This window comes from Pleurodeles waltl, chromosome 2_1 (genome assembly GCF_031143425.1).
Source record: "Pleurodeles waltl isolate 20211129_DDA chromosome 2_1, aPleWal1.hap1.20221129, whole genome shotgun sequence".
In the NCBI taxonomy this organism is placed as follows: Eukaryota; Metazoa; Chordata; class Amphibia; order Caudata; family Salamandridae; genus Pleurodeles; species Pleurodeles waltl.
In genome coordinates, this window is record NC_090438.1 from 896,309,451 (window position 1) to 896,329,898 (window position 20,448).

Below are 20,448 nucleotides of genomic sequence, written 5' to 3' on the forward strand. Positions count from 1 at the left end.
GCCTAGGGCTAAATTACAGATTGCTTGACAACGTGACATGGCGCACGAAATGTCAATTTTGTCAAACAAATTTAGGGTAACTGTTAAACTATTAGCTTCCTAGTGTTCGAAGGTCTTTTTTCTCTGAGAACTGAGGCTTCAAGCAGCAGGGTACTGTACCATATGGAACACTAACATGGCTAAATTGAATGAACGAGATGAATGAGAAGATGGCACTGCAGACACACTCAGTTAGTTCTGAACTGTCTATTAACTTCTGCTGCTGGTGTTGAATAAACAGCCATTTAACATTGCACAGTCTTTAATTCTGAAACTAGGACAAGAAGGGCAATGAAATGTCATCCAGAAATAGAGCAAGATGATGGTTATTTTTTTTCTTGTATTGTGAATTCGCACATCTCTCTGTGGCCTTAGAATAGTACCAAATTAAATTCCTAAATAACAATATGATTTGTGCCTCAACACAATAAAATAAGTGTTTAATAATGGCTTGCGTTGTGAATGATTTTAATGTAGTCCGTCGCTGCAGCTCTCTCTGGTATCCCAAGATTTGCCTCCAAATTTCTATAAAGCTTCTGTTTTGACTACTGTACCCAGCACAGTACGCGGGTTAGTGGCCTGGCTGTCACTCAGAAATTCTAGTTAGAATATCACATAGCAACCGATTAGAGTGCGCTCTCTTTTGTCTTACCACCTTTGCACTATCAACCATTACCTCCCGTCCCTCCCTCGCCTTCCTTATAACCAATGAGGCTCCCTGCCTCCCCCTAGACCCCTCCCTTCCCCTTAAAAATCCCCCCACCTCCTGTTCTTTTTTGTCTAGCCCCGCTAGACTTACCTTCTTCTTCCTCCACGGCAGGGCCTGGGGGACATCGGCTACACTCTCCACGAAGCGCGGGGCTCCTCGTGGAGAGGTCCCGGTGGTCGCGTCTTCTGGAGGCAGGCGTGACTGCCTTGGAGATGCATCCTGGGAGTCGGCTGACAAGGTCGGTTGGCTCTTTGCGGCTGGGGCTGTACTTCCGGATCTTCGGCTCGCAGGGATGAGCTGATGTGCCGGTTGTGGTTTTTCAGCATTTTTTTACGGTAGGACGGGCGTTCTGCCCTCGTTTTAGTAGTTTGGGGCTAATTGTTGCCGCTTTTTCATTTGCTACTATTTTTTTTAGGGGGGGGGGCTTTCTCCATTATTTAATGGGGACTGGGACCTCTGGCCTACATTTCTGGCCTACATTTCTTGTTGGGATTATGTCGAAGGTTCCTGCAAAGCGACAGTGGATTGTTTCCTCTTCCTCTTCTTCAGGGGAGGATATTGAGGTTCCCCTCTCTACTCCTGGGGGCCGCCAGGGACCGGTGGGGGCTCCTACGCCTCTCATGTCCAGAGAAGAGGTTCAGGACATGATTGAGGTGGCTGTGTCTTGTGCTCTCCAAGCTGGTGCGGCCAGGCCTGGACATTCTTCGACTGCCCGTCCTCCTGGGGCTGCGGAAGGGTCTTCTTCTTGTGATGATGATGGCGCACCTTTTACTTCTTCTGGGGGGAAATATGTCTCCAGGGAAGAGATGTGGGAGGTTATGTCTCATGTTCGGGACAATTTAGGTTTTCCTGTTTTTCAACCTACGGGGATGGATTCACACTTGTTCCCTCAGTATCAAACGCCTTTGAGGTTTGCCATGCCTTTTCAGGGCCCTGTTAAGGATATGGTACTCAGGGAGTGGAAGGATGTGGACAAGTCTCAGGTTCCAGGCTTCCTTCAGAAGCTATACTTGCTGGAAGGGGAAGATGTGTTGCCACCCTCAGTTAAACTGGATTCCATTTTGGCAACTCTGATTGGCAAGACGGCGGTCAATCCGGAGGATTGTGTTCCTACTGATGCCACTGACCATAAGGTGGATTCTGGTCTTAAAAGGGCATTTGCGGCAGAGAATTTGGCCCTCAGAGCGGGTATTTTTTCTGCTTATTTGGCACAATCTTTGGTGCAGGATTTTGACAAGCTGGCGGTGGCTGTTCAGGAAGGTTCGGAGTGCTCGGAACTTCTGGCTGTTATGGAACAACAGGCCAGGTTGCTGGCTGACATGTCTTCTGATGTTGTCCGTACTTCTGCTCTGGCGTCGGGAGCTTTGAATGGGGCTCGTAGGTCCCTCTGGTTGAGGATGTGGAAGGCAGATCCTGGGGAGAAATCTGCTCTCCTGATTCTGCCTTTTGAAGGGAGCAATTTATTTGGTGATCAGTTGCCTTCCATGCTTTTGAAGGCCTTTAAGGAGAGGAAACATGCCTTGCCTTACAAAGGTGGTTCTTCTTCTGGCAAGGGTTGGCGGAAGCATTTGCGATCCTCTCCCAAAATGGATTCCAAATCTTTTTCTTTCAGGAAACGTCGTTTCCAGCCCTGTTTTTCTCCTAAAAAGTCGGCTCCTTCGGGGCAGGGAGATTCAAGAAGGGGTCCTGACAATCATTGTGGGCCTGGCATAGTGCGGGTTGGGGGAAGGCTAAGGCACTTTCTTTCCGTTTGGCAGGAGAGTGTCAGCGATCGCTGGGTGCTGGACATTGTGAACAATGGCTATGCCATAGATTTTTAAGTTGTGCCTCCAGATTCCGGGGTGCGTCCCACTCCACTGCCTGCGGACGGGGTCCAGAGGCAGGCGTTGTTGAAAGGGGTCCAGGACCTGCTTCTCAAAGGGCCATCTCCCATGTTCCTGTGGGGGAGAGAGGTCTGGGCACTTATTCCGTCTTGTTCCTAGTTCCAAAGGTGTCAGGGGGCTTTCGTCCTGTCCTCAATCTAAAGGGGGTGAATTCCTGGATCAGGACTGTGCATTTCCGTATGCTTTCCATTCAGGCGATTTTTCCTCTGGTCAGTCCAGGGGATTTCCTGGCATCTCTGGATCTGCAGGATGCTTACCTGCATATTCCAGTGGCTCTGTCTTCTCAGAGGTTCCTACGCTTTGCGGTGGGCCAGGACCATTTTCATTTTCAGCCCCTCTGGTGGCTCTTCTACATTCCAAAGGAGTGTTTATCTATCCTTATCTGGACGATATTCTAATCCAAGTGCCCTCTCAGGTGATGTTGCGGAGGCATGTGGCCCGGGTTCTGTTGGTTCTGCAAAACCACGTTTTTTTGGTCAACTGGGGAAAGTCAGATTTGGTTCCTTCCCAGGATCTAGTTTTTCTCGGGCCCGGTTTCTGACTCTTCAAGGCTTGGTGACTGTGTCGGAGGGCCTCCAGTCTCTGGTGGGGTCGATCTTGTCGCAGCCAGCTCCCAGAGCTCTTCAGTGGTTACGTCTGCAGGGTCATTTGGCGTTAGTGATTTTTCTGGTGCCATGGGCACGGTTCCATCTTCTTTGCCTGGTGAACTGGTTCCTTGTTCATTGGTCTCCGGGGTCGAGTTCTCTTCGGGCATGGATTCCGGTGTCGGGGTTTGTACACAGGGAGTTGGGTTGGTGGCTGGTGCCAGCTCATCTTCGGGTAGGGGTGTCTTTATCTCCTCCTCTCCGGTGGTGGTGACGACCGATGCCAGCCTCTCAGGTTGGGGGGCTTGGATGGGGTCGGCTCGGGTCCAGGGGTTTTGGTCGCCTCTAGAAGCCAGACATTCCTCGAATTGGCGGGAGTTGAAGGAGGGGTCTAGGGGGAGGCAGGGAGCCTCATTGGTTATAAGGAAGGCGAGGGAGTAGGACTAGGAGTAATGCCATTAACGTAAGTAACGGACGCATTCCATGACAGGATAAGAGCATAACTCTTGTCAATCCCACTTGATGCGAAAGCCTTCCTATGTAGACCTCACTACAATGCAACACCTTACAACCATGCACTCCCACACACAGCAGCATGATACTGTGACTTAGTGGAGCACTCTGCACGCTGTGAAAACATATATTTTTTTAGCCATCAGTAGTTATGTTGTGACACCACCGGGTGGTACCCTAAGACTGCTGCCTTATTTTGCCTTACTGAAACACCTGCCCTGCAGGGAGGTCAGACTAAGTAAGAGAGGATTATCCAAAGATTGGCGCTATTCAGCTTTTTTCTGCAGTTATTTCTATTATGGTCTACTGTTATTTAAAAAAAAAGCTTAAAACAGACTTAGAGCCCACCTCATACTTGCCATTGCTTACCATTTGTTGGCTCCAGTGTGACTCTTGTTTCGTTGCTTCTTATTGGTCAGGGCGCCCTCTGTGCCTCAGCCGCCTCCTGGGCTTTGTGTGTCTTTCTGTGGAGCATGGACCAAGTACAGTTTCCTTTCTGTAGCCAGTGTCCTATCACGGCTGCAGGCTCCCGAATGTACTTTTTTTCTTCATGCACTCCTGCAGAGTGCTTGACTCTGCAGTCCCTCTCCTTTGACCCTGCCCTCTTGATGTTTCTCCCTCCCTCATGTTGCAATCCCTGGCTCTTCTCCAGATGCCTGCTGTCTCTTTCCAAACCTGCCCGCACCATATATCCATGCTTGGTTTGCCACCCCGTCCTCCCTTCTCCCACTGTTCATTCTTGAAGCTCATCTCTCCTTCCTTGCACCTTCCTGAAGTTGATTGCCTGCCCCTGCACTGTTTTTACACATGATGCACAACAGTGCGGGCTGCTTAAAGAAAAGAATAAACGCCATGGAACAGTCATCGCTGTCTGCCTTATTGCTTTTTTTTTTTTTTTTGAAACTTTAGGCTATATTGCACAGCAGCCCATGCTGCTGTGCAACATTTCTATAAAACATTGACAAAGGCAATATATGTTGCATAGGGAAAACCTATTGGCTTTGTCAATGCTGGGTTACTTAGTCCACCTGACTACATAGCATTTTGTTTTCTTCTAAAGATGAATGTTGTGGCACACACAATTTCCTCACACAAAACGTAAAGTGAGAACAATTAGAGTTGAGTGATGCAGAGGGCAGTGGCGCAGAGTAGAGTGGCATAGAGTGCAGTGATGTAGAGTGCAGAATAGAGTCTAGTGGCATGGAGTGCAATGGCATGGAGTGTAGTGGTGCAGTGTGGCACAGCCTTCAGTAGCAGAGAATGGAATGTTGCAGATTAGAGTGTCAGAGTGCAGAGGAGTAGAGTGACGTAGAGTACAGTGAAGCAGAGTAGAGTGCAGTGGCAAAGAGTGCAGTGACAGAGCGCATTGGCGTAGAGTGCAGTGACAGAATGGAGTAAAGTGGCGCAGAGTGCAGTGGCATGGAGTAGATTGTTTCAGAGTAGAGTGAAATGGTGTATAGAGTGGAGTGGTGTTGGTTAGAGTGCAGTTGCAAAGAGTAGCATAGAGTGCAATGGGGTAGTGTAAAGTGGTGTAGAGTGCAGAGATTTAAAGTAAAAAGGTGCAGAGTATATTAGAGTGGTGTACAGTGGATTGGCGTTGAGTGCAGGGACTTAGGGTTTAGTGTTACAGAGTAAAGTGCATTGGCATAGAGTGCAGTAGCGTAGGGCGCAGTGTTGCAGAGTGGCGTATAGTACAGTGTTTTAGAGCGGAGTTATACAGAGTAGATTGCTGTGGTCTGGAGTGGTGTAGAGTGCAGTGGTGAAGAAAGCAGTGGACTGAGTAGCAAAGAGTGCATTGGCATAGAGTGGAGTAGAGTGGTACAGGGTAGAGGAGAGAGGCGTAGCACAAAATGGCATACAGTTCAGTGGCTTGGAGTGGTGCAGAGTGCAGTCTCCTGGAATGGTATAAAGTGGAGTGGTCCAGTGTAGAGTGCAGTGGCTTGGAGTGGTGCAGAGTAGAGTGGAGTGGCGCAGAGCTGAGTATGCAAAGTATTGTAGACAACACATTTTTAACTGAAAGGACTATTACATTTATACAGACATACAGTTTTACTAATAAAACTATACAGTGCACAAACGAAAATGTGTGTAAATTGCATCACCTATTGTAATGATTTGTTTTGATCATGTTAAAGTATTTGTTTCCATCACACTTCAGAAATAACAAAAAGTTTCATTTGTGTTACTAATTCTGATATATTCTGAAATTCTTACACAGTTCATTTAAATGTTGTGTGCTAGTAAAAAACCTCTTTCCTACCCACATTATCCAGCAAGATTGCCACATAAATTCTCCCACTTTGAAGTAAGAGGAAAAAAGTAAACAAGCGGAAGTCAGCACCAGACATTTGACTTTGGCCTTTGAATGCACAGGAAATGTGACAAGATAAGAAGATTTGAAGGTCTGTTTACAGAAAGGTAGTTTATGGAAGGATACAGTAATCACGGTTCAGGCAACAGGAGGCAAGATCTGAACCTGGAGAGCCTAAAGCAAATAAAGCCAGCAAATAGAAATCCAGAAAATGTGAGCTACAAACCACAAAGCCAATGGTAATCAATGGGCAAAATGTATTCCTAGGTCAACTTTCTCCATCATCTCTTTAGCAAAGCAGGTTGCTGTGCTGTCTGGTAGGCTGCGACCTAAAAATGTGGCTTCTAATTATATAGAATAATTAGTATAAACAACACAATCCGTCTCTAGGCCCGGATAGGCCTGCACAGCATTCTGAAGTAGTTCAGAATGACGAAAAATGTTTGAACCTATCATGTGATGGCCAGGAACAACATTAAATTGGGTGATGCGAACATCTGTTAAGTTGCCTAGAAGCAGCATAAGTGTGGTTTGAAGCACAAAATAAAGACAAGTTATTGTGGAAAAGAATAGAGGGAAGGGCTGCACAGATCATACTTGACACAGAGAAAGGCCTGAGTAGGTCGAGGTGTAGAGGGCTGCTATCAAGCCCTGAAAGCAGGCCTGAGTTGAATACGATTCTCTTATATGCACAATTTTCTCCAATTAAGAAACTATACCACAGGGTATTTTGCCAGGACCAAAGTAGTGGAATAGTTGAAGAGCATGTATAAAAGCTACCTGTAAATCCTGGCTTTCATTAAATTATGTAAAATTGTTTGCCCCAAAGGGGAAAGTCAGATTGTTTCATTTGGTGCTCTATTGGTTTCTTTTAAGAATATATTTTAGCTTCATTCCAGCCTCGACTGTGGGTGGTTGCTACCTAACAAGACAGTTAAAAAATGCAGCTGTTGTTGCTTTTTAGTTTCCTAATTCATGCAGATATGGTTTGTCCCCTTTTTAATTTTCATAAACATTAGTGAAACTTTCAGAAGTTGCTGCATGTTTCAAATTTAAACATTTGCATTAAGTCTAGGGCTATAGATATGAGAAATTGTAAATTGTGTGTAGCTCAAAAATAGTTGCCCACAATTTCTCTATTGAAAAAAATGGATTACCCCGTTTTCCAACTCCAGTCTTCATAAACAAGTCACAATACGTTAGATTAGTGTTGGCTAATGTGAATTCAGGAATAACATATGCATGCAACATTTTGAGGATAACTGTTGTCAGCATAAATTATCCCCAATTAAAATTATTTTAAGTGCATTTATGTTATGTAGTTATCCTGAAGTTCTAGCATGTACTTGCACTCCCAAGCAAGTGTTGGACATGTCTGTTTCAGTTCTACAACAGTTTTTCGTCTAACCCTTTTTTTGTACCAAAGCAACAAGTATAGTTTAATTTTTAACCACCATGCAAAACAGTTTTTTTCATTCATTCCCGTATCATTGTGATAGTATTTCATAAATTCTCATGCACCCTCTGTGTGACACAAGTTCCCAAATTAGGAGTTTGACGTTGTCAGAAGAATATGACCCTATTATTTATTAACAACTTCTTCTCCCTCCATTTGTCCCAAGTCTTTTTTTGTGCTGCTCACCCAATGTTCACCTTCTCCCCAAAGAGCTGTATCATGCACAGAAGAGTACTTGCATGTGTTTACACTCCCTTTCTGCACTGCAGGGCGAGCTTGTGCAATGGAAACAGAAATGCGGATTACAGCATCCAGGCTTTACCATCATTGACCCTTCATGAATTCTGCTATCCGCAGAGGTAGGTTTCTTGAGAGGGTCATCCTCATTACTTGGCATGTCACACAAATACTCCCAGTGCACCAAGTTAAATTTCTATAAAACAGACTTGTTTGTGCATGGGTAGACAGAGAGTCAGGCTCCGTGCAGGGTGTTAAACTGGAGAACACATGCAGTAAGAAAAATAAATCACCCTTGGGACAGTGTGAGGTACTTGCATTCTGCCATAGAACTCAGACAAAATATTATGGACTAAAGCAGGGCATGAGAGGAGAATAGGTGTTCACTTGTATGGTCTGAAATAAATCAGTAATTTTCAAGGCAAAGAACTTGAAAGGGGACAAAATAAAGATTGCTGTCTTATATGGAAGGATAAAGCTTATCATGTGTGTGTTTTTAGTGAAGCATATTTTTAGGCGGGCATTTGACTCACTTGAAATAAATGCCACAATGATTCCGCTTTATACAACTTCATCAGATACTGCAAGCATTGAAAACCATAGCGGCTTGATTAAGAAGAAGATGGTGGAGGTGTAATCAGAATGACATGGTATAGCTGGGGTTGCTGAGTGAGTTTTGTTTGTTTGTAGAGTTAGATGGTTGCAATATTGACTTGTAGAATTTCTGTAATACTAAACCAGAAAATGAGAAATCAAGTTCCCACCCCTTAGCTTAATTACGTGTCTGTAGCGTATTACTTAAAATTGGATTTTTCAGCACTTACCCGGCAAACAATTTTACACACTTTCATTGAATCCAAAATGGTGAAATAGATTTTTGTCTGTAGACTGCTGTGATGGTTTCTTTGTATTTTCAGGAGCCGGGTACTTGAAAGGGATAGATTAGCTGTAATTCTGTATTTAATTTGTGGTGAACTCCTAATATCCATATCCCTTCTTTGGATTGCAGGGCTCAAAAAATCTAAGGGACCATTCCATGTGACTATTTTTATTTTATGAGGCCAAGCTATTTTTAGATTCCACTCGACCCTTCTGGTGAGTGGACAAAGAACAGTTGTTTTGTTCAGTCAGGAACTGAATTAGCAATTAAGATGCCTTTAAATCTTATTCTTGTCACATTTGCTTTGTGTTCAGAGACAGAGGTCAAAAGTCAGTTAGTCTTCTTGCAATGCAAATACCTTTCCTTGTGACTGCAGAGTTACAGGATTTTGTAAGATGACCTGTCTGACCTATGTGAAATGAAATGCTTTTGGTATTAGATTATTCCTAACACACAACATTTATATAACTAAGTCATGGTTACAAACTTTTCAAAATATATTTTAAGTAGCTGCCAAAGAGAATTTTCTGTACTTCTGTGTGATGAAAAAAATATTTTAATAGGATGAACAAAAAAGTCAGAACACTTTACCTGGTGATGTGCAAATAATAGATTTTTTCTAAAATCTACTTTTCACAGATTATTGTTAATACACTATATAGTTTCATCAGTAAAGCTGCAAGTTAGTGGGAAGGTTTTTGAACATTTCTTGGAAATTTACTATCTGTAAATGACAGTGCGCTACCACATCATGCTTTAGTAATATATTTATTAAAAGTGAGTGTTTAAACATAAACTGAGGAATACTCCTGCCCTGATGGCAAAGCTATTAGTAAACTAAGAGGCAAGTCATCCATGGATCATATGTGGGCTAGATTTATTATACATGGAGCAAAGTTTAGTGTAGTTAATCAAACAGAAGATGACTTTTACAGCAGAAATGCTGAACTCATATATTTGAAGGTGTACTCATGTGAAAATGAAGAAAAGGGTGACTGTAAAATTCAATATTTGCCTAGGGTCACACAACTTGAGACCCATTTCCGGGTCAAATACATTACTGTTAGGACGTGTAGATTATTCAAGCTACTCGATCTGCAGGTCTAGTAACATTTTAATGATTTTTCGAGGTCTGCTATGTGAATCTAAGTTCTCTTTAGGAGAGTTACTTACCTTTCTCATATTTTATGTTTCTTTATAACTTTTAAAAGAGCAGCTTTGTTTCGTGAAACTAGCATCTTGTTGATGTTCAACTGCAAAATCACGTTGCATAGGAGCTTGTAAAAAACATGTGATTATTTAATGTAACTACCTTTCAGATACTACGTGTTTAGTGAATCAAGATTTTCACTTTTTCAAGCAGGCACAGAAATCCCATAAAAATCGTGACTTTATTTTCTGGCATTTTGGGCAGTATCAAGAACCTCCTTCCCAAGAGTGCGTATGTACATTTAGGCAAATCCTAGATTTCCTGATGCACTCCACTAGTAATCTTACTACTGCAGAATGGATGGATGAGTGATATAGGTTTATTTGTGCAGCTGTATGTAATTCTTTTTTTCTTTTAGTTTTTCCACAACATGATATATTTTACTGCAAAGAAACATCTTTCTGCACCTTCCCAGTAACATTTGGTGCTATTCAGGTACCTACTTTTGAAAAGCACTTCTCGTGCATTTTACAGGAGTCATTTTACATGTTTTCAGGCTGTGCAATGCCCTTCAAAGTGGGCTACGTCTTTGCATGCACCCCATAGATTGATAACTACTGGTCTCCATGCTAGATTAACGTAGTGTTTTTCGGTAGATTTAAGAGAAGTGCACGAATTCAAGGGAGAAAATGGTGTACCACGCTGAGGACTTCAAACGTTGGACTGCTCAGCTACCATTCTGTTTAGTAAACTAAAAAAATAAATTTCTGCATTTTCCATGGCTACTCTTTTTGCTGCACTCCTTTCCTGCTCTAATACTAAAATGATTGCTGCTAACAACAGGCCTTATAAGAGTGTTGTGGACTATGTTAAATTATACATGCAGTTCTGGATCTGTGTGTAAGATGACCTACTTTTGTTTATTGGATCCAGTACAACTAACTTTAGCTTGACATTCCCCAGTGCTCTGATTCCAGCATCCTGTGCATACACAAGATCCACACTCTGTCCAGAAGTACTGAGAGATTAGTGGGCATTGGGATCTACCCAAGAAAACCCACTTATACACCCATTGTTTAATTTGGGTTATAGTGTGTGCAGTTCTCATTCCCTGTCTTGGAACTCGTTCACACTAGCACTTTTTCGTTCTGTGTTCCCCACTTAACTAAGCCTTGTGCAGAAAGGTGGTAATTCAGCATGCTAGTGTAGTTTTTTTTATAGCATACCCTTCCGTACTCATCCAACAGGGAATGCACCTTCACAGGACACATGGCCTGCTGGCTGAGTCCCACTGTCCAAACACCTTCCCAGATAAGATGCCTATGGAATATCATCTTTGTCACTTGGAGATGCCTTTAACTCTACTCTTCTCGTCAAGGTCCTCTTGCAGCACCTTTTCACCCACCTGTGCCAAGGGGCATACTGGAACAGATCGGGTGAGGGAGACGTGCATGTTAGAACTTGTGATCGAAGATAACCATTTTGAAGGTATTAAATGGCAAGCACCTGGAGCCAATCTAAGAGGTGCTATGAGCTATAGGAAATTCCTAAAGTTGGCCCTGTATTGAAACGCCCGCCTTCATTGCTGTGCACTCGTTGGTAATAGTTGTGTATGCAAATTAAATTAAATTAACAAAACAATATAGAAACAAGTTAACGTCTGCATCCCCATACACTCTATCCTGCTTTCTAGCCCCACTCACCCAGAGTAATGTCATGTAATTTTAGCTGTAATCTCACATAATTTTACCTACTTAATTTAGCCTGCTTATTTTGTCTTCTCATTTTCTTACTGGATGAATCTTTACTCTTTTTCTGAAATTGCAATATAATGCACCCATATTTTAGGGTATTGGCCAAGCTATTGAAAACTTTCAAGAAGAGAAAAGTATCAATCACGAAAATGTCACTTGCACACATTTTGAAACTGCTGTGCTCTCAGTTATTGTAGACTCTAGCAGTAGCCATGGAAAGGAATTTGAGGAGGGCGGAATCATTGATGACTAAAAGCTGGTACCCATCTCATTAACACAGCTCGGTAAACAAGTAAACTACAGTGTGTACATCTCACTCAGAGAGGGCAGATTACTGTGGTCGAGTTCTGCTGATGCTAAGATCTGAAGTGGGATTCCAAGGCTTTTAAATTCTACTGCTGACAATTACAGGCTTATTTCTCCACTAGGTGTTGAGTGCCCACAGAGGTCTGCCCTGCACCTAGGTTGGAACGTATGGATTTAAACAGATGCACCATACGAAGCCACCAACAACAAGATCAGCAAATGCTAACCTAAATTTGGATGCTAATTCTTCATCTTTCCTCATTCTTAGGCATCTGAAAGATGGTGGTGGGTTGAGTACTGGACAGGGAGACTAATCAATGGTCTTTATCAAGGTGTCCTTTACCAGTAGTGCTGGCACCAGCGCAGGGCAGCTTTTCAGGAACAGAGTCAGGGTAATGGGGTAGCCATCCAGTGCCGCCAGTAGTTGCCTTATATCGTTCTTTGTGGAGTAAGGGCCCTTACATTTGTTTCGTTTTATAGCTGTGTCTTTTTCCAACTAAAGAACCAAATGAATATTTGTACCAAAGAACATTGAAATGCAATAACGCAGCCGTCCAATATCACCTCTGAGTGCAAAGGCTTTAGTTCTCAATCGATTGCATACTGTAGATCATTTGACAAATGTATGTATTCATAGTAGAATTAATGGACATATACTTTCAGATAGTGCCCCCACATGCACTTTGTGTTTTCTTCCTCCCCTTTTTCTTTCACTCTTGTTTACCTTTATTTTTTTCTCTCTTTATCGCCTTCTCTTCCTTTGCCGTAAGCTCATCTGTTTTCGGTTTCCTTCCTTCCACTTCTTCCTTTCTTTCTTTTCCTCCTGTCCATCTTTCTTCATTAACTGTGTTAACTGTCTGTAGGCGTGTCTCGTGTGAACCATACCGAAGATGTACAGTGGGTTTGGAGCCTGCCCATTGCTTACCATTGCTTGACTTTATTGCTCTCTTTTGCTTGCTTTTTATTTGATGTCATGCCTTCCTCTTCTTGTGTTTGCCCCTCTCCCTGGTGTAGCCTCTTTACCATTCTTTTGATTTTCTGACTTTTATTCTTCTACTGCTCCTATTTAGCAAACTACTTTTTTCTTTTCCTGTCAACACTTCATGGGAGTGAACGTGTATTTTCGTATGACTTTATTGTATGACTCTAGTTTAATTAAACTAAAATGGCATTGTCTGTCGCCGAGCATTTTTTAATTGTCAGCTTCTTTGTCTCGGTTTAATAATAGTTGTTTCGAGATGTCGCTCCTGCTCTTTTCTTTCATTGTTCCTAGGTATATGTAAAACGTTTATTTTCAAGAAGTTGGTCATAACGAGTTCGACTGCTTTTCTCATGGGGTGCACAGTGCTTCAAATTAATATATTTGTGTTTCCACACACCACTTTCTGTTAATATCGCACAAGAGAAGTGGCATTATGTGGTCCGCAGTCTGCAATCTTTGGAAGGTGTGCAGCCCATGTGAGTGGAATATGGAAACGAGGTCTTAAATTATTAATCAACTCTTTCAAAGTGTTTTTTGATATAGGGAAGTGATTTTCAAATCTGTCATGAAGTGACTTCACATCACACCATTCATGTCGCATTCATTCAACTGTAATAAGCTTGCGTGGCTTCCTGGGTATGCTTTCTCTTATCCTATAAGCTTTTGTGTCTCTCTGGAAATGAATAGAAAAATATGACTTGATAAAGTGAATTTTAAAATGAGTTTGTATATCTGGAAATAGGAAAAGCTGGGCTGTTCTCCTGCCACGAGATTAGCCCGGTTGAACCAGCACTTCACTATAGAATTCGTGCAGGTACTGCTTTCACCATATTCACAAGAGGCAGAGGGCCTTATTATGAAAAGGTAATGTTTCTGTGGCCCTCCTTTACACATCAGACAGAGTAGCATTTTTTGCAGTGGGCGGTATATCCTTTTCAGTGTGTGTTCATATCTAGCACTATAAAGTGGTGGGCACAGCTCATTTACAGCAGAGTGTGTTCAATGCAAATTGGTCCTGTCTCCTGCAACCACCTCCAAATTACAGTACCTGTGGTGGACTAATGAACACCTCTCAGAAGTAGGCAGAGTAATGGTGTCCTATATTCTGGTGTCTTAAAATGAAGCCGCGGCAAGGCCCCTCAAGACCGGATAGCATGTGGGAGGGCGCCAGGGGCGATGTACCTTCTGGGGATGGGCATGATTGATCCCTGTATGGGAAATGCCTGCATCACCCCCGTTGACCCAGCAGCATCAAATAAAGTGGCGCTCCAGGCAAAAATTATATGGCAGGTGGAATTGCAGATTGCTCTCCCCAGTTTCTTCCTTGTCTTGACCTGAACCTGAAAGTAGATGAATACTGTTCCTATGACCTATTTTAACCCTTTCGTTGCCAGACCTTTCCCCCTCATTGCTAAGACTTTTCTTGGCTATCTTAAGCCTCCATAACTTTTTGTCCACATAAGCTATCCATGCCAAATGTGTGTCCTTTTTCCCCAACCCAGGGTTTGTGGATTTCCCTGGAGGGGGCCAAGAAAATAGCCAAAATATTGCTATATTTGGAGATTTGGGGGGGGGGAGGATAAAATTGCCCTGGATAAAAGTGTGTTTTTTTCTTGTAGAAATGGCATCAATGAATGGTTTGACGTGCTAAAGGCACCATCTTCACATCTTTCAGGAACATGCATGGCTGAATTTTAAAAAAGCGATTTTTTTACCCCAGTTTTGGCATTTTTCATACAGGTACCCAATTTTTTCTTGTGCTTGCAACCTACTTCCAATGTGTGGTCCTTGGCATCCGATTAGGATTTATATATGTGTGGTTTGGGGAGATTCTTTAATCAAGTGTGGGAATTTTAACTTCAGGAGGACATTTTCATGTAAGAGATCCTCCTGGGCAGTTATGTGTGGAATGAGTGGCTATTAATTTTTAGACATCCTGTAGTTGAGTTCCACAAATCCCTTGCCAAGGACCTCTGCAGAGGTGATGAGCTTAGGATTTACTCCTCAGGAATGGTGGAAGTGCAATGATTAACAATTCAGAAAGTAGTAGAGCTAATGGTTTAAAAGTTCAGTTTAGGCTCCATTAAAATAGTGAACTGCATTAAATAAAGACCCCCAAAGCCAGAAAAAAATAGGTATTACTATTTTTATTTAAATTGAATGAGGAATACATTCGAGATAGGAGCTATTAGGTCAGTTCAAGATCCATTAAAATAGTTCAATGCATTAAAGATCCCCCAGAGCCATACGGAAAAATAGGTATGACTACTTTCATTTAAAATGAAGGAAGGATTCATAGGAGATAGGAGTCATTGAGAGGCAATGCTAGTCTGAGAAATGGAAACTTGTTGGAACACCCAAATCAATATGGTCTTTTAAATGGGTCAGATGTTAAGCTGATTTTTTAGTGGACGCAGTGAGGGATTTCACTTAGCTAGCATCGAACTTTAACATTTTATTGAAGCTCAATCATCTCCAATGACAGTCATCTCAAGGGCACACCTAGGGAGGTCTCCATGAAATGGAATGGACAAAGTAACTGAAGAGTGTATGTCCACAGGAAAAGCACAGAGGGTGCATGGCTTTGGTATAATGATGTGATTCTGCTGTGGAGAGGAATTTCCTCTCCTAAGTGGGGGAGGGGGAAGGCATCACAGGCTGCAGCATTAAATGATTTCCATGTCTTTCAATCAAACATTTAGGAGGTGCAGGGATAAAAATAATGCATGGCTAAAAGAAGCCATAACGTGGATCCTGGTGCCAGTTGTTTTTGTCAAAGTTGCACCATCAGCCAGACTGGCAGCAGTTCTTTCTCCGTTGAAATCTGTGATGTTCGTATCAGACACCTGGATTTTAGCAAACTTTTGATCCAAAAAAATCATATTGGTCATCTCATAACATGTCCACAGCATCACCTGACTGTCAATGCCAACAGAGAACCAATAATGCCTCACTGCTCAGTTGCCTCATAGGGTCAGGGTCTTAGTTTGGCGGCCCTTAGCCGGCCCCTTCCTCTTTTGTCCTCTTGTACTCTCAGGAGCCAGACTTACCACTACATTGTCTCGAAACTTGCTTCTTCATAAAGTAAGTAAACACGCCACCACCATTAGACAGAATACCCCATGGTGCCCAGGAGTAAACTGAAGAATTGCCTCTGCTTGCTCTAGTAGACTAACCATCAATCTAAGGAATACACACTTGAGCAGTCCCGCTTCATGCCAAGGGATGTATTTATCCCCAAACTGTTACCAGGTTTGTTTGTGAAGCTTAACATTTTTTAAGGAAGCCCCCAAGTTGATTTGTATATTTTTCAGATTTTGTAGCATCAGTGATCCACCTTTCATACCTTTTCCACGAAGCTGGCCCACTTAGTCTTTTACAACATTGGTTTTAGCAGTGTGACATTTCGACATTCACAGGCTCAGTTCAACATAATCCAGCTCATGCCCTGTTCTTTCCTTGAATTCTGTTATGAGATCTAGGGGGTCATTACAACATTGGCGGTAAAAGCCGCTTACCGCCGTGCAGAAGACCGCCAATACACCGCCGTGGCCGCAGAATACCGCCACAGCTATTATGACCCACATCTCGGAATTCGCCGAAATTCAGACACCAACACAAGTCCGCCACACCAAAGGTCAGTGATAAACTGGCAAAAACAAAACCTCCACCGTCACGCCAACAGGAACACGCCCATGCAATCACGACCCACGAATCCACTCAGCGGTCTTTCAACCGCGGTATTCCATTGGCGGTACACACCGCCGCGCTCAAAATACACACACATCTCCAAAACACCGCCACATTGGACAACTTGAAATACACACACCTGACACACATACAAACACCACTCCCACACACCCAACACAATATAAAACACACACCCACATCACCCACAAACCACTACGAGCAAAAAATCCGAAAGAAGGCCAGAGAGAGACTACAGCAATAGACAACCCCACCACACAGAGGCACACAACACCATCACCCATACAACATCCACACTCAAAACACCGCACACCACCACACATCACCACACTCATCAACACATACACCACCCCACACATCACCTACACCACCCCATGTCACGCCAAAGACACCCCAGATTTTCCGAGGAGGAGCTCAGGGTCATGGTGGAGGAAATCCTAGGGGTAGAGCCACAGCTATTTGGAGCACAGGTGCAGCACACCTCCATAGCCAGGAAGATGGAGCTATGGCGCAGATTCGTCGACAGGGTCAATGCTGTGGGACAGCATCCAAGAAATCGGGAGGACATCCGGAAGAGGTGGAACGACCTACGGGGGAAGGTGCGTTCAGTGGTCTCCAGGCACAACATCGCGATTCAACAGAATCAACTCCCCCACAACTAACAACATGGGAGGAGCAGGTCTTGACCATCATGCATCCTAAAGGCCTCAGAGGAGTCGGTGGAGGAATGGACACTGGTAAGTCAAATCTTAACTATCATATCCCCCACCCTACCTGCATGCTATCACACACCCCCACCCTCACCCCCACCCCTATCACTCCAACTCCTCACTAATGTACTAATAACACAAACCACACATCCCAACACCAAGCCCCGCATGACACAACTAAGCATGGACACCCAGCACTAACGCATGCTCACTGCACATACCCATAACAACCCCCCAACCATCATCATACAAGCCACCACACAGGAATGCTAGCACTCGGGTACACGCTCACCCACCCATTGCCCACCATGACACACACAGATGCAATAATCAGGCTCTTATACCCCTGCAGGACCACTACGTAACGTCACAACACAGGAGGGTCCAGACATCTCCACTCCACCCACAGAAGAGGCCCACAGTGACAACAGCAGCTCTGGCCAACTGGATCCAGATGACCAGCCCGGACCATCGTGGGCCTCGGGACAGTCGGTTCCCCTTGCACAGGCAACACTGACCTTCCACCCTCTGGTAACACCAGCACAGCACCCACCCAGCGGGCCCATCCCTCCGTACCCAGGACACGTCAACCAGCTGTGTGTCCACCACTACAGGGAACCCAGGGTAACCCACCACCCCAACAACAGCAGGGACCTGTGGGCAGTGGTAGTGGGCACACGGTCCAGGGGACAGAGGCACAGGAACACAGGGGAACTGGGAGGGCTGCTGTGCGACAGGGGGCGGACAGGCCAAGGGAACCCACTCTCCACGAGGCCCTCTCCTCCATCATGGGAGCATACCACCACTCCCAGGAGACGGTGGCGAAGTTTCAGGAGACCCAGCGCCTGCAGGACGAACAGTATTTGGGGTTCAGGGAGGAGCTCAGAACCATCAGCTCCGCCCTGGGCACCATCATAGGGGTGCTGAAGGACATACAAAAGACCATGAGGGACACCGTGGCACTCCAAGGGGCCCCTGACACTAGCATGGACGATGAACTGCCCACCACCTCCGCCGGTGCTAGTGGACAGGACGCCCCGCCACAGGACCACCACACCAGCACCCCATCCCCTGCAGACGGACAACCACCCCGCAAGCGGTCCCTGAGATCCAGGAACAGGACAGAGCAAGATGGCAAGACCCCCGCCAGGAAATGAGACCACCCTGATTGTCCTCCCACTGTCTCACTATGTAACCCTGTCCAGATTGGAACTGCCCTAGCTCCACTTCCTATGCCCATATGGGCAGTGCACCTGTGAGACTTATAGACTGGACTCTGCCATGGACATACCTCCACCATCACCATTTTGCCCCCCCCTCCAATAATTAGCACTTCAATAAACACCCTTGAACCACAAAACAATCTGGAGTCAGTCTATGATTTGGAAAATTTATATTAGCAATGACAGTGACAAAATGCCTTTTCAAATGTAATGCCAACATACCTATGTCACACATCACAAGTCCATGAAGGATGCAAGCAGATGACACATGTTGGTAACCACACCTGTGAAACCGTAAGGGAAATGTACAACTCAGTTACCAAATACTGCTACTAATTGACAGACAGGATAGAGGTAGAAGCGTGAAAGTGAATGTAATAGTAAAACAATTGTTCTCACCTGTGTGTCACTGGAAATATTGCTGTATGACTGACTCCCTGTTGTCTATGTCTTCTTCCTCAGCTTCATCCTCATCACTGTCCACAGGCTCCACAGCTGCCACAACTCCATCATCTGGACCATCCTCCTGCAGAAAAGGCACCTGACATTGCAAAGCAAGATTGTGAAGCATCGAGCAGGCGATGATGATCTGGCACACCTTCCTTGGTGAGTAGAATAGGGAACCACCTGCCATATGGAGGCAACAGAACCTGGCCTTCAGGAGGCCGAAGGTGCGTTCGTCCACCCTCCTAGTCCGCCCATGGGCCTCATTGTAGCGTTCCTCTGCCCTGGTCCTGGGATTCCTCACTGGGGTCAATAGCCAGGACAGGCTGGAGTAACCAGAGTCCCCTAATAGCCACACCCGGTGCCTCTGGAGTTGACCCATCACATACAGGATGCTGCTATTCCGCAGGATGTAGGCGTCATGCACTGAGCCAGGGAACATAGCATTTACCTGCGAGATGTACCGGTCTGCCAAACATACCATCTGTACATTCATGGAATGATAACTCTTTCGGTTCCTGTACACCTGTTCACTCCTGCGTGGGGGGACCAGAGCTACATGGGTCCCATCAATAGCACCTATGATGTTGGGGATATGTTCCAGGGCATAGAAGTCACCTTTCACTGTAGCCAAATCCTCCACCTGAGGGAAAACGATGTAGCTCCTTACGTGTTTCAGCAAGGCAAACGACACTCTGGACAACACGTTGGAAAACATAGGCTGGGACATCCCTGATGCCATGGCCACTGTTGTCTGAAATGACCCACTTGCAAGGAAATGGAGCACTGATAGCACCTGCACTTCAGGGGGTATTCCTGTGGGATGGCGGATTGGTGAGATCAGGTCTGGCTCCAACTGGGTATACAGTTCCTGGATTGTGGCACGGTCAAACCTGTAGGTGATGATCAAATGTCGCTCCTCCATTGTTAACAGGTCCACCAGCGGTCGGTACACCAGAGGATTCCGCCATCTCCTCAAATGTCCCAGCTGACGGTGCCTAAGAAGGACAACAGCGACCACAGAGTCAACAAATTCCCAGGTATGAACACACAGCTACACAGAACACGACACCAAATACAAAACTCTTCCTGTATGTGTGTTGAGTGTAGGCCTAGGTATGTGTGACGCAGTAGTAATTGAAGCCATATGGGCCCCTGAAATGGCGGCTGCTTGACCTCTAAACTGGGACAATGGGATGTGAGGTATTTGCGTTGGCGTTGTACACCGTCGCGGTAGGCGGTCGTAGACCGCGGCGCAATGCTGCATTGGTTAACATTGGACCCTATGGGTCCCAGGAGCCAATGATGAAGTGCGCCGGCGGGGATGATACGCACCGCCGCGGACGTGACCGCCATTTTCTATCTGTTCAATCACTCGATACCTGATCTTCGACAGGAGAGGACCTACACTGCAAGTGCTGCTATGACCTCGGTCTGGAAGAGACAATGGCTGCTGCGTCTGGGGAAAGGGCCCCTGCCTTCACTGCTCAGGAGTTGGAGAAGCTAGTCGACGGGGTCCTCCCCCAGTACACGCTACTCTACGGTCCTCCAGACCAACA

General features: G+C 44.9%; 1 protein-coding gene across 14 annotated transcripts in view; it reads left to right on the forward strand.

The window, feature by feature from the left end:
- Window positions 1–20,448, forward strand: part of PTPRM (protein tyrosine phosphatase receptor type M) — a 1,480,454-nt gene that overhangs the window by 1,107,064 nt on the left and 352,942 nt on the right. For 4 of the 14 annotated variants that reach the window (XM_069218808.1, XM_069218810.1, XM_069218809.1 and 1 more), the window contains one exon: window positions 7,765–7,854. The exons of the other annotated variants lie outside the window; for them this stretch is intronic. In XM_069218808.1, coding sequence (XP_069074909.1) covers window positions 7,765–7,854 — 90 coding nt within the window. The remainder of the gene's footprint in view (window positions 1–7,764; window positions 7,855–20,448) is intronic. 14 annotated transcript variants of the gene reach the window in all.